This window comes from Drosophila mojavensis, unplaced genomic scaffold (assembly GCF_018153725.1).
Source record: "Drosophila mojavensis isolate 15081-1352.22 unplaced genomic scaffold, ASM1815372v1 contig_19, whole genome shotgun sequence".
Taxonomy (NCBI): Eukaryota; Metazoa; Arthropoda; class Insecta; order Diptera; family Drosophilidae; genus Drosophila; species Drosophila mojavensis.
In genome coordinates, this window is record NW_025318726.1 from 2,195,087 (window position 1) to 2,208,384 (window position 13,298).

The 13,298-nt window shown below is 37.3% G+C and overlaps 1 protein-coding gene across 2 annotated transcripts in view; it reads left to right on the forward strand.

The window, feature by feature from the left end:
* LOC6572349 overlaps positions 1 to 3,676 on the forward strand; it is a 55,669-nt gene extending 51,993 nt beyond the window's left edge. The window contains exons 1-3 of one of the 2 annotated variants that reach the window (XM_001998451.4): positions 2,865 to 3,143; positions 3,208 to 3,381; positions 3,433 to 3,676. In XM_001998451.4, the coding sequence (XP_001998487.1) occupies positions 2,886 to 3,143; positions 3,208 to 3,381; positions 3,433 to 3,603 (603 nt within the window). In that variant the 5' untranslated portion in view covers positions 2,865 to 2,885 and the 3' untranslated portion in view covers positions 3,604 to 3,676. Of the gene's footprint in view, positions 1 to 2,864; positions 3,144 to 3,207; positions 3,382 to 3,432 lie in introns of those variants that run through there. The other variant, XM_044007734.1, reaches the window with a different exon arrangement.
* Positions 3,677 to 13,298: the final 9,622 nt, after the last annotated feature.

Genomic DNA, 13,298 nt, shown 5'->3' on the forward strand with positions numbered 1-13,298 from the left:
AGATTTATAATTTTTTGACAGTTTTTTTCGCTTTAAAAATGTGAATATTACATTTATATTTGGGTCATCGATAGGGTGGGTTATTATTTAGTATCTCAATTATTCTTAGTGAAGCTTCTAGCTCTTAAATTTTAGTGGTCTGCCTCGCCCCTCTGTGGGCGGGGATATATCCCCCAGAGCCTTTTAGTCTTGGGTGGTGAAACCGAGTATATATATGTATATACGCAATCTCAAGTCTCAAGTATCGCATCAATAGCTTGAAAACTCTAGAATATTCAGGTGTACCCGATTTTTTCACGCCTGCTATGGGCGTAGATATATCTGTCATAGCTTTTTGATCTTGGGTGATCAACGCGAATCTACGTTCAAAATTTCCAATTTCCTGCTTTTCAACTAAATCGATATCTAGGATACCGGAAACTGCATTTTCCGATTTCCACGCTTCTATAAAAGTTGCAATTTTCCCGATAACTGTAATACTTATAAAGTATACACAAGTATATGTTTCAAATTTCAAGTCTCTAGCTCCTAGTAGAGCAATATTTTTAGAAAGCATAAAATATATTCTAACCTATTTACACACCTAACTTACTTGTACTTAAAATTTCAAAAATATTCATATCATTTATATAAATTCACAAGTTTTTTTTTTAATTCCTTAAATATGGCTGCAATTGCCAGTTTTTGTTGCCAGTCTGACATATCTCGAATTTAGTTCATTGACTTTAGTTTTCTTCGATGAGTTTCTATCGATGTTGCCTTTTGTGTCACAAAGTGTGAGTAAAGATGAGGACCATGCTAGGCCGAAGTTTCTTAGATGGGCTCAATATAGTTTCACTTGAATATTGGCAAGAAAAATAGCGCTTTGCGAATCACATTATTATGTGCAGAGAGGTGTGAAATACAATGCTCTGGCAGCCATTGTTGCCTGCTGTCCTTTCAATTCAGCTCGTTTACTGTCACTTGTCCGTTTTCATTATAATAGTGGAGTGGCGTGACCTTTGGCCTGGGCAGATGTTTGACCTTAGGGCATATGAAATGCTAGTCGCGTTCATAAAGCAAATCCAGGTAATTGAATTTTCGAGCTGGTCAGAGCTTAAAAATTCATTAGTAAACTGTCAGACTAACGTAGCCTTACCCTATACGCCGGGCGGGAGTCGGACGTATGTTCCACGGCGGCGATCAGCCGAGACAACAAAGACCCAATGCAAAGCCATTCAATATTTGTCATTCAGCCTTTACGTGAATACCTGAATTTCATTCTTTTCACATCTGCGAAAGTTAAATAAGAACCAAAATGTCGGCTCATTGTATGTTTCGTTTCATTGCAATGCAATAAAACAAATCGAGACTCCTTCAGACAGATTCAATTTTATTCATATATAAAATGGTATAAGACGACATATTATAAACCATAGCTACTATATCTTTTCAGTTAAGAGGAATGCTGATGCAGAATCAGAAATACAAGTAAAAGAAATGGCGAACATTTTTATACCCTAAACCCATTTTCAATGGGAAATCAGGGTATAATGGTTTTCTTGAAATGTATGTAACAGGCAGAAGGAGAGGCGTGGCAGACACCACAAAGTATATATATTCTTGATCACGGCGACGAGCTAAGTCGATTTGGCCTTGTCCGTCTGTCTGTCCGTTCGTCTGTCCGTATGTAGAGACTAGAGACTTCAATTTTTTTGAAAAAGTGCGTATATATAGCGCGCATGTCGAGTTTATCTTCAAAAAACGATAACTCATCCCGTTATTTTGTTATCAATTAAAAACCTTATCGAAAATAAGTTTTAAAATGATATCTCCTACATCTTTCAAGCTAGAGTCTCCACACTTTAAATATATATTGTATTTAGATGCATTTCATACAATTTCGATTTTTGTTAAAATTTACCTCCCACCTCTATATCCAAATGAATGCATTTCAATGTTTTAGTCACGATCTCAAAGTTTCATAACGAGAGTTCATCGACAAGAAAAGTTAACAAACAACAACAAATTAAGTACCTGTAGTAGGACCACACAGCAGCCCATACGTGTTTATGCGTGATTGGATGTAGTATTGACTAGAGCTTTCTAACTTGTTTTGAAATTGAATTAGTTATTGTGTTTGAGACGAGGCGACTCAGAATACTTGAAATCTGAGGTCGCCACACCATCTAAGCTACATACATATATATTTAATAAATCCAATAAATCCACAAAATCCATGAAACTAAAAAATTTTGATCATTTTTATACTCATCAACGAACTGAGCTCTAGAGACTTGATATTCTAAGTATTTACTTGTTAAGACTGTCAACTAATAAACTGTTAAGATCCTGCTAATACTTAATCTGGTATCTCTAAAACGCTAAGATATAACAGATCTGATTTCGAGCTGAGAGCTAGAAAGCTTTTAATGGTGAGTTATTTTTAAGGTCATATCAAGATTAATAATTATCTCTGAACATTCATTTGTAAAAATCCTGATAAATCTCGTTCAGTATAAAAGGGGTGTTGGGGACTCCGCAGTATCAGGAAATGTAGTCATGTGCCCGACCTTGTGAATCTGCAATGAAATGGAATGGAAAACATTGCAAAGATTCGAATCGTGTGATTAAAAATGAAACATATTCTGCGCGCGATTGCGCCATTAGCATCGCGTGATAAATCACTTGACATTACAACGGAAATGTGAGCTTCAGCTAGATTTGCTAGATATAAATAGTATGTTTAATGTTTAGTAACAGGCCCATCTCCTTATTATTAGGTGCGATCTGACAAAAATGTGTGATTGCCATCGAATGATTCGAACGTCATATGCAATTAAATTTGTGGTATAAAAGTGCCAAACCGTACTGCATAAATATCATTGCGAAGCTGAAAGCAAACGATGTGGGTGAAAATGAAGTTTCTCTACCCACTGTGTATCGTGATTTTATTGGCAATCTGCTCGAGTGCTCTAAAGTATATATTCGTTCCTGAAAACGAGGATTTCTTTCAAGATTGTCCAAATTCAGAAAGTAATGTTCTCAATGTGAACCAAGCCGCCGATATGTCACATATGACATTTACGATACATGATGATGTCATATTAGTTTCGGGAAATGTTACTTACACCTGGATGATTGAAGTTGGGGATCGCATTCAAGTACTTTTTGCTCTTATGATATACATATGATTGAAAACCATAATTAATATTTTCTTTATTTTAGGCCTCTTTTTCATCTGTTAAATATGATCGTGGAATGTGGCAGCAAACACCATACAGCATGAAAATCCGCGACTTTGTGCCAGCCCTGTTCGACAGGAATCTTGACTTTTACAAGTATTGGACAAGGCATATAATGAATAGGGAAGAAATCAGACAAACAATGTTTTACCCAGGAGTAGGTATACTACGACTTTGCTTTTCCCCAATTAATGATCATTTCAAATAGACTGTATTGATTCACGAGCCTTTTGACGTAAACGTGACAATGGAATCCAATGGAATGCCCATAAATGGCCGCTACAAGTTTACTACCATCATAAAAGCCTTTGACTCCAACAATGTGCAGCGTGACACATACATCTGCTTCGAAGTAATAGGCGACGTTAACAGGCTGTAGATGAGAAGAAGGGAATGTACTTTGTTCAACACTAACCTATAAAGAACAATATACGCATTAATTAGCTCTTGAATGTTTTACTGACTATTGATAATGTCGATCTGTCCCCAATCATATTCCGTATTGATTGAAGGCACCTCCCCTATCTAAGTACTAACAGCGTGGTATGGTCGTTGGCGACAAATATGAAGGCGTACCTGAGGAACAACACGTTGTGAATACTTGGCCATTTCAAATGAAGGCTATGTGCTCCATGACTGGAGCCCAATGGCTCTGAATTCAATGGGTAAATGACGATGTGGAAAAATTGTGTATTCAATCTAGTATTCTAATTTTGAACTATATGCGCATCACATAATGGTATTGTATTGTAACATAGCTTTGATTTCTAGGGAATAGTCTGTTAAATCTCGAATTATTTTCCCTTATCGTGACCGAAAAAATGAAAATAGTCTTTGGGCTTTTTGGATTGTTTACCTAAAATATTAGTTTGTAATCAGTGATAAATGGTTTGGTTTACCATGTTGACGCATCTTTTATTTGTTACATGTTTGCTGCAGGAACCTTCATATCGATAGTCATAAGCAAAGCAGGTGCTGGGGAGGACTTGGACTGTTGACAAAAGGAAAATCATTGTCTGAAGCAAAGGAGTCTGCATGGCAAAGTTGCGTCATTTTTCCATTAGTGGGCTGGGCACATTCAGTGAAATATTAAATGTAGCCAGTCTTATATATGTATGCTTGGTCTACATACATAGATGTGCATGGGTGTGCTTGTATCATGGGATGTTCTATGCTAATCGGAACAACAGCCAAAAATTTGCATTTTACAGCTTTAGGCGCTGGCTTTCAACGCCTGCTAAGCCAGTTGAGCTAGTTGGTACAGCTCCCGCTCTGTGATGACAAATTGTTCCTGTGTCCAGTCTGACGTATTGTGGGGCTTTCAAAAGTGAGAAGCCTTGAGCCTCGGGCATCTGCTTTTCAAAGCAACTGACAAACTGTATGAGGGACTTACGTTTGGACATTGCTAATGCTCACATATGCCACCCTGCTGCACACATACATACATGTACATACATGTATGTGTGCCCGTTGCAGGCAAATACTTTGATTTACTCTCCTTGACGACATCTTCATGTCATATTCATGTGCCGCCCAACGGACATCTCAATTGTCGCCTTAAATGCATTATTAATTGGAGTAAAGTCCCTTCAGACCCAGACTTTGCGCCACTGACTCACATGCTAGCCATCTTAGTTAACATTAAGGTCCTACCTTGATACTAACAGGCGAACATTGAATAGTAAGTAATAATAGCAAAAACCTTAAAGAAATACAGACATGTATAGAGCAAAGACTCCTAAGACCTCAAGCAGGAAAAGTTGTAGATCTGTGGACATCGCCTCGCCTCTTATTCTTGATTAAAGCCATAAAGTATGGTAGTATAGTATAAATTCTATTCAAATACCTCTAAGACTTCAAGCAGGAAAAATTATCGATTTTTTAAGACAAACTTAATTTCCAAGGAGTGACTGACAGACCGGTCAACATCGCCTCGGTTCGTGATTTTGATTAAAGCCATATAGAATATTCCCTGTGGCTAGGCTAGGTCTCCTTCTGCTTGTTGCACACATTTGCGAAAAACATTATACTCTTCAGGGAATACAAACTTAAATTCAGTTGCCTTTTATCATCGACAAGCAACCAGAAACAGTTGGCCAAACGGCCTAGACAATAGCCCGAAATGTATTCCAACAAATGTATGGCTAGCAGATGCAGCTGCATTTGTGGCCGATGAAAAGCAACAAACCCAATGCAAGACTGAGTTGTGGCAACACACCCACGTACACACACGAGTATACACACACATACATACAGAGACACGTGAAAGGAACAGACACAGCCCATGCCAGTGAGCTTACCAAAATGGCAAATAGGGTCAGCACATATATTTCCAAAAACATATATACACCAACACACATGCACACGCACACACATACATATAGAACAGCAACAGTAATCAGCTGCAGCAACAGTAAATAAAGCGAAGCTACGCAACATTCATTTGAAACTCATGGAATTGGCGCATAAATTCAGCGCTCGTGTTTTGACAGCCCGCATCCCAGATGCTGGATATTAACTGTCTGCCATGTTGACAGCTGCAATAATTTGTATCCAAATAGTCGACTGTGCCTTGTCGCAGAGCAAACTCCGCTCTTAATTTGTTTAAGGCCTGGCTAACTCATGTGAAAGATAATTTATTTCACCAATTTAGTGGAGAGTTAAAAGAGTTTTCTGGTTTTGTCCCATCTCGGATATTTTGTAGCACCTTTTGGATATGTCTAGTTTAAGCTCTAAATATATTTGAGCTTAATCAATAATTCATGTCCAGTAGATCAATCGAAAAATCAAGACAATGATATACATATATAGTATAAATACATTCTGAGTACTCGCTAGGCCGTTTCAGCTCTACAAATATTGATTACGAACTCCATCTGGGATTGTGGGTAGCACCTTCTGCATATGATTTTTCAACGATACATGTCTAGTTTAAGCTCTAAATATATATATTATTTGTGCCAATTATTCTCGGTTTACACGAAATGTATGAGTATGTGGGTTTTGTTAGTCTGTTTGATCACAAATCCTTTTTCTAGAGACCCACACTTGAAATATATTTATACCTGTGTACCTTCTCCTGATTAAATAATAAGATTTCCTCGATACGCCTACTAGGGGTCGGTCTGGCAAATTGGGAAATACTATTTCTGGTATTACATAAATTCTGTTGTAATTTGTAATTTTGTTAATCAGATTAATTAGTCCATCTACTTAAAATTATCTACTCTGAATAAAAAAATTACTACTTATTTTGAGGTTGGCGCATATCTAAAATACACAGGGATTTCCACAGTCTTGGAACTTAGTAACTTTTGGCTTTTACATTAATGTAGGTTCCTGAGTACTTCTTCTACGTGTTGGCTGAAAATGTATATTAAGAGTTGAATCCATTCCATTCATTCGAAGAATCATAATAACCAATTAGTTACTGTTGAATATCTCAATTGATTTACCATCAACTCTAGAAATAAGTGTCAGGTATCAGGTATCAGGTTAGCGCTGTATCCTTGACAATGTAAGCATGTGACTTATGAAATGTTGAGTTCTTAAAGCACAATTTGAATTTTTTTGCTCATAATGGCAAAGCTCATACCAATTAAATACATTCCACCAAAAGATATCTTAGCCTTTTCCTATGCAATTCATTGAGCAGTTTTTCTACTTTACTCATAAATTACAATCAGTAAAACTTTAGGGAATATAAAGTTCATTTACCAAATGTTCGACTCGGAAATATTTTTTGCTGGATCCTTTTATCCAATGCATTTCTCTGTTAGGGTATGCAAACAGTGAAAGGCCGTTTGCAAAGCCTTGACTGCCGTTGAATTTAAGTGAAGAGGTCAAATGCTAAATTTCAATTGCGAGCCTCGCATCCCACAGCGGAATTTTACATTTTCGATGCACAAATACCTGCGCAAATGTTGCTGTAAAGGCATTAGTAGCTAGCAGGAGGAGCAGCAGCAGCAGGAGCGGCGGGAGCAGCAATAGCTGCATTGCTAGCAACAGCAACATCCCATCTCTCTTTCCCTCTCTCTCTTTCCCTCTCTCTCTAGTTCTTTTGCAGCGAATGCAAACGCAGTGAACCGCAGGTAACATGAATGCCATTATCAGCTCATCGTCATTAGGCAGGTGTTGGGCGTGAATGGGCGTGTCACGGTGGGCGGTGCTTTCGGCACTTTTTCACTGCAAATGCTGCTGCTGCTGCTTCTTCTTCTTCTCGTCTGTCAGCTGCGCTTAGCTGGAAGCGCTTGGCCCATTAGTTTATTGATTTTTGGGCTTACCAATTGAATATTTTTACATGTTTTAGCTTTCACTCACGTATAAATTAAATGCCCTCGACTAATTGTCATTTATCGACACTGATATGCAGGGGAAGCACAAAATGAGTCCACTTTCTATGCTTCATTCCTTTAAATACATTAAGATTTATGCATACTGTAAATTCATTTCTGGATACTGAATGCACTGCGCTCTCGCTGCTATTTCAATGGCAGAGAGACAAGTGCAGCAACCGCTGTGTTGTGGCCCCATGGGCAGGTGTAAAGGCCGCAGGGTCAGCGTATTTCGCTGTGTTGCCTGGACCGAGCACGGACCAAACAAAGTCCGAGGCAAACCAGTTGGCGTTTTCCTAATGCAAATTGTGTGTCGCCTTCGTGGCTTTTTTCTGCATCGTGTTTGTATTTGCTTTGCTGTTGTCTGTTTGCTACCCTGTAACCATTGAGTGATGCAATTGGAGCAGCCAGAGATGGGTATACCCATTTTGAGTGTACCATACAGTAGCTTAGTTCTCCCCTTGCAGATTAATTGAAGTCAAATTATTTTAATTATTTTACAAAGTTGTGTAATCAATTCAGTTTTGGAAGTCTTCATGCCTATATAAATTAGGATACATTTATGCAGACATATTTTTATTAGTATTATATATAGGTAGGTATATATAATACATCCAAATTTATTTTTCTTCAACACAATCAGTTAAGTTAATATAATTATTAATATTATATAATTGGTTAAATATACATATATGCGTCCCTGAGATTCGGAGCATATAAGAGCTTTAGCTGAAGTTGGTTGCGTAGGCTCCTCGCCAACTCAGGTAGATCAAATTCGCTTTAAATAATCGAAAACTTTTTAGTTTCCATTAAAATGATCAATACTATCGAGCTTCAATAAATAAATCTCAAAATTAGAGCTGTCAAGCTTCGCAATTGGTTGTATGTTATCCCTAACCATATAATAGTTAGTGATGTTATACAATTTCTATTTTACAAGATCTATAATTATTCCTTTTGTGATATGTATCATATTCAATAGACCTAAACTGACATCAGCTTACTAATACTGAAGCTATTAGAGCAGTGTGATCCATTGGATAAACCATGGGACACTTACTCCCATCGTACCTATTTTCATCCATAAGGAATGCACACTTTGTACCAAGTAAAATAATTGGGAAATCGATTATTTTCTGCTGGAATAGTTAGCTGGTACTTTCATATAGGATAGGCTACTCTGCGGATAAGGAATGTACAGCCGGGAAGTGGACATTTCAGACTGCGGAAGACAAACTTTGATTACTTGATTTGAAAGAGGTATCTTTTAGTCGATCAGTCCCGACTAGAGCGTTTTACTTGTTTTGGTTTGACCGTGTTGTTTGTCATGCATTTAATTTGCAACGTTTTTGTGCATCTGCCCCTAACACCAATAACAAGTGAAACCAATTTAATCGCGCTATTTCCCTTTCTGTCTCTTTTCCCTTCTCTCCTCTCTCCCCTCCCTGTCTCTGTCGCTTGTCTTGGGTCAATTCTTATTGCATTTCGGTGACTTTGATTGATACCAGAAAAATTCGTTAGTGATTCGTTAGAGAGCTGCTTATACGACCTTGATTGATTGGCTCAACTCCAGCGTGAATAGTCGTAATAGAAAACTCAATGCAAAGGATTTGACCAACTTGTGGCTTTTAAATATCACGAACTGCTTGTGTGTGTCTAATCCACCATTAATGTGTAAGAATGAGGTCGAATTGACTTTAAAAGTAATATTAAAACTCACCATTAAAGGGAGATTTTATGTATACGATTGATTCCCGTATTTATGTTCCGGCTGCTTGGCTGTTAGAGAATACATCTTAATTGACTCAAGCTCTTATTGCACTATATAGCTTACTCTTTAAGCGGGTAAACAAAATATAACTCAAGTAATTTAGATTAAAGGTATGGGAGCGTTTCAGTCTAGCGCGAAAAGCTGAATCGATCAATATGAACAGAACTATTGAATATTATTATTTATGTATTAGATGTTTTATCAAAATTTTTTTTTTAGTTTTCAAATTGACGATACTGCGGTGCTCACAAAAAGATGCTGCATTGTACAGGCCACGAATACACTTCAGCAGTATCTCGATGCATTCCAAGCATGGGCACGAAAATGAAACGTGTGCATCAATGCTGCCAAATGCGCAAATGTTACGTTTTCAAATCGCCGACTTTGCTGTCCTGGAGTCACGTTGAATGGAATACCGAATAACACCACGAAATAAGCTGTCGCTGGACAACAAAATCAAAATTTATAAAACAAAATTAGCCCCTAGCTTGTTTTACGCTATTCAAATATATGGCATCGCAGCCAAATGTCATTTGAACAAACTGCGAGTATTACAAGCAAAAACTTTAAGGAAGATCACTGGGGCTCCGTGGTATATTAGAACAAGAAACATCGAACGCGACCTCAAAGTAACCAAAATCGGAGACAAAATACAGGAGACATCCAAAAAATACACTGAAAGGCTAAATGCACACCCAAATAGCCGTAGAAATATAAGGAGAAGACTGAAACGCCACCACCCTCAAGACCTGGAATATTATGAGTTCCTGTGGAGAGAGGGAGACACAGCACATCGGATGTTGAATCAAACAAACATATACTTCTCATTCTGTTAATGAATCTATAAAAAATTAAATTACTGCGAAATAAATTGAAAAGTTTAGTTGTAAGTCATATTTATTTTCCCTTCATCTTCATACCTTCACTGTTATTTTCGAGCAGAGATAGACAGTATGTAATTCAAGTATCTAATTTGTGTAGCTATCAGAATTTATTGCGTACATAGAGAAAAGAAAATAGCAATAATTCGTCCTGTTCTAGCAGATTTATATGTAAACATTTATGAGTTTGGAAAATCTGCTTTGCCTGCCTTACTTTACCCATTTATCCATTTACCCATTTACCCATTGCTTAGAGGTACATATACATAACAATGCGTGAAGCTGGGTCAAATCTGGGTAACCCACACAATTGCGATAATTGCGAGTAAATGTTTTAAAATTAATTTTTATTGTCAATTTGTCTTGCTGTACCTAGGCGCCTTATGCGATAAGTAATTACTTGCAGTTGTGCTATCCGTAAATAAATGATTTTAATGCGTGTGTGTATGTGTGTGTGTGCGCGCCATTGAGCAGGCAAGTGTTACTAATTACGCCTCGGGAGTTTACTGATATATAGCCGCTTGAGACCGCAGGAGACCTCTCCACATGCGACATTAATAATTTAATCGGAAGGCGTCGCGACATTCCGCCCACTTCGTGCAACAATTGCGACATGCTTGAAGCATTCTTAACGGTAATTATCAAACACAGCCTGCGTGGGGTATTCAAGATTTATATTTCTGTGCGTTTCTATAAAATAGAATAGAATATTCATAGGGATGGTTAATTTAGTTAATTAAGGTTAGCATACGGAAGGCTATGTATAAAGACTTGTATATATTAATTCAGATCATTCTGCTGATCATATATTGAATGAAATTTTAATTTATTAAATAAATATATTCGAAGTGGCGAATAAATTCCCTCTATGGAATGGATGTGCACTTAGTTTTAAGGATATGCTTTTCCAACTTTTAGCTCATCCCTGAGATGTATTATCACAGAGAAGACAATCTGAACACCAAGTCAAAACATCAAAAAATTTGTATTCCTACTTACGAATGAATACAATATGTATATTTTTGCTTATTTTAATATACCTCATTCTATATTCCATCTCTTAATCCAAAGTAATATTTAGATTTTATTTGATATATCAAATTTTCCATGTGTTGTTTATGTATTGTTGTTTATGAAAGAGCTTCAACAGTAATTTACTTCATATGAGTTGTATGCCAACTATTACCCTAATAATATCTGCCTAAAACTGGTTTGAATTGACTTTAAGCTGCATGAACATTTCAGCAGCTCAACAGTTTGCCAAAGAGACTCCAAACATATATTTGCCTCGTGTAAACTGTTTACATGTAGTTCCAGCTGCTTATTTGTACAAAGTATCAAATTCGCAGCTTGAAACTGATATAAATTGATGCATCTCATTGTTGAATTCTTGAATTCTAGCTGAAAGTAAAGTAAAGTCTGCAGCTGCGAATAAGGTCACAGCTCGCCGGTAGCGCTCTTCTGCCTACTCAAAGGCTTGAACGACTGCCCTGCACCCGCACCACTGTGTAGCTGTTGCCGCCTTGATGAGTTTGTTAGTTCCCAAACATGTGTTGCCCCTACAAAGACTCGCATCGTCGTCGTCATCATCGTCATCATCATCATCATCATCATCAGGACACATAAAAGTGTAGCAAGTATATGGGTGTCTGGTGCACCTAGATCACATGCTGATGCTTAATGCGCAAAATGGCAAATACTTTGTCAAGGCGAGCACAACAGACCGAGGTAGCCTCAACGATACCCTGGATAAGATACCCTGTAAACACAGCTCAGTAGTTGATATACATATATACGAAAAATGTAAATGGTTGTCGAGCATATAAAAATAAATGAATACGAATATACAAAAGTATATATGTGTATACATATATCCAGAGACTATAACTTTGCATCCGTATATCACATATGTATGTATCTGTGTATTTGTGTATCTGTGTATCTGTGCATGCACTTCCTCAACTTGGTTGAGCTCATAGCCCACAGTCTGCCACACGGGGTATACAAAAGCAACTAAGAAATGAGAGCACAAAAATTCAGCTGTTGACGTTAATGTGGCAAGCGCTGTGCAAAAAAGCATATTGCAAAAAAGTCGACTTTACATATCTACAAACATACCTATATATGTGTATTTGTAGCTACATATTTACACATACTTACATACAATAACCAAGTTACAAAATGTCAAACGGATGCCACTGACTGCGGAACACTCGTTCAAGTATTGCCTCAACGCACAGACGGTTCTAGAGGAACACTTAATGTTATGCGAATGTTAAGAGAATGTTAGAAAATTCGGGAAAATAAAATGTGGGCATTGTATTTTTATGAAAAGGCATTAACAGGCAGAAGGAGACGTGGCAGACCTCATAAAGTATAAAGTATAAAGTCGAACTGAGTCAAATTAGCATCCATTCGTTTTCCCACTGATTTAGTGTCACTATTTTCTGTAATATCAATGAAACAGCCTTTATTACATAGAACTGATATTAAATATAATTTTGACAATGTGGTCATTCTGTCACCCGTCAATCTCCCTAGATACAAATTTTCTCAACTCTCATATTAGAAAAATCAATAACTCCAAGTGAAATTTACTGTTTAATACACTTTAAGGACTAAGTGCAGTAAGCAATAAATTTCACTTTCGACAAAAACTTGCCATCATCATCTCTCCATATGCAACTTAAACAAAATCTTAAATATAAATTCAATATCATTTATTTTATGCTTCATTTCATTTGCTTATTTCTAGTTTCAAGTTTAAATTTGCATCGAACGAGTATTTCGGAAACTAATATACTCTGTTTACATCGTATATACATACATACGCGTGCAGATATCAGTTTTTTGGTTGCTTTGTGTGAAAATGCTTTGAAGGTCAATTCGCAGGCGAGTCAAGGAATGTGTGCAACACGAGGAAGTGACGTCACAGCCAACTTAGAACAAAATGGAAATGGCCCGGACAGACAGCTGTTTGGCCCACATCCTTGGGCACCGCCTCGCCAGCGTCGCTAATGCAATTTGTCATGAATTGTATATGTCGGCCTGGTCGTCGTATAATGGCATAGTTAATTGCAGAACATTT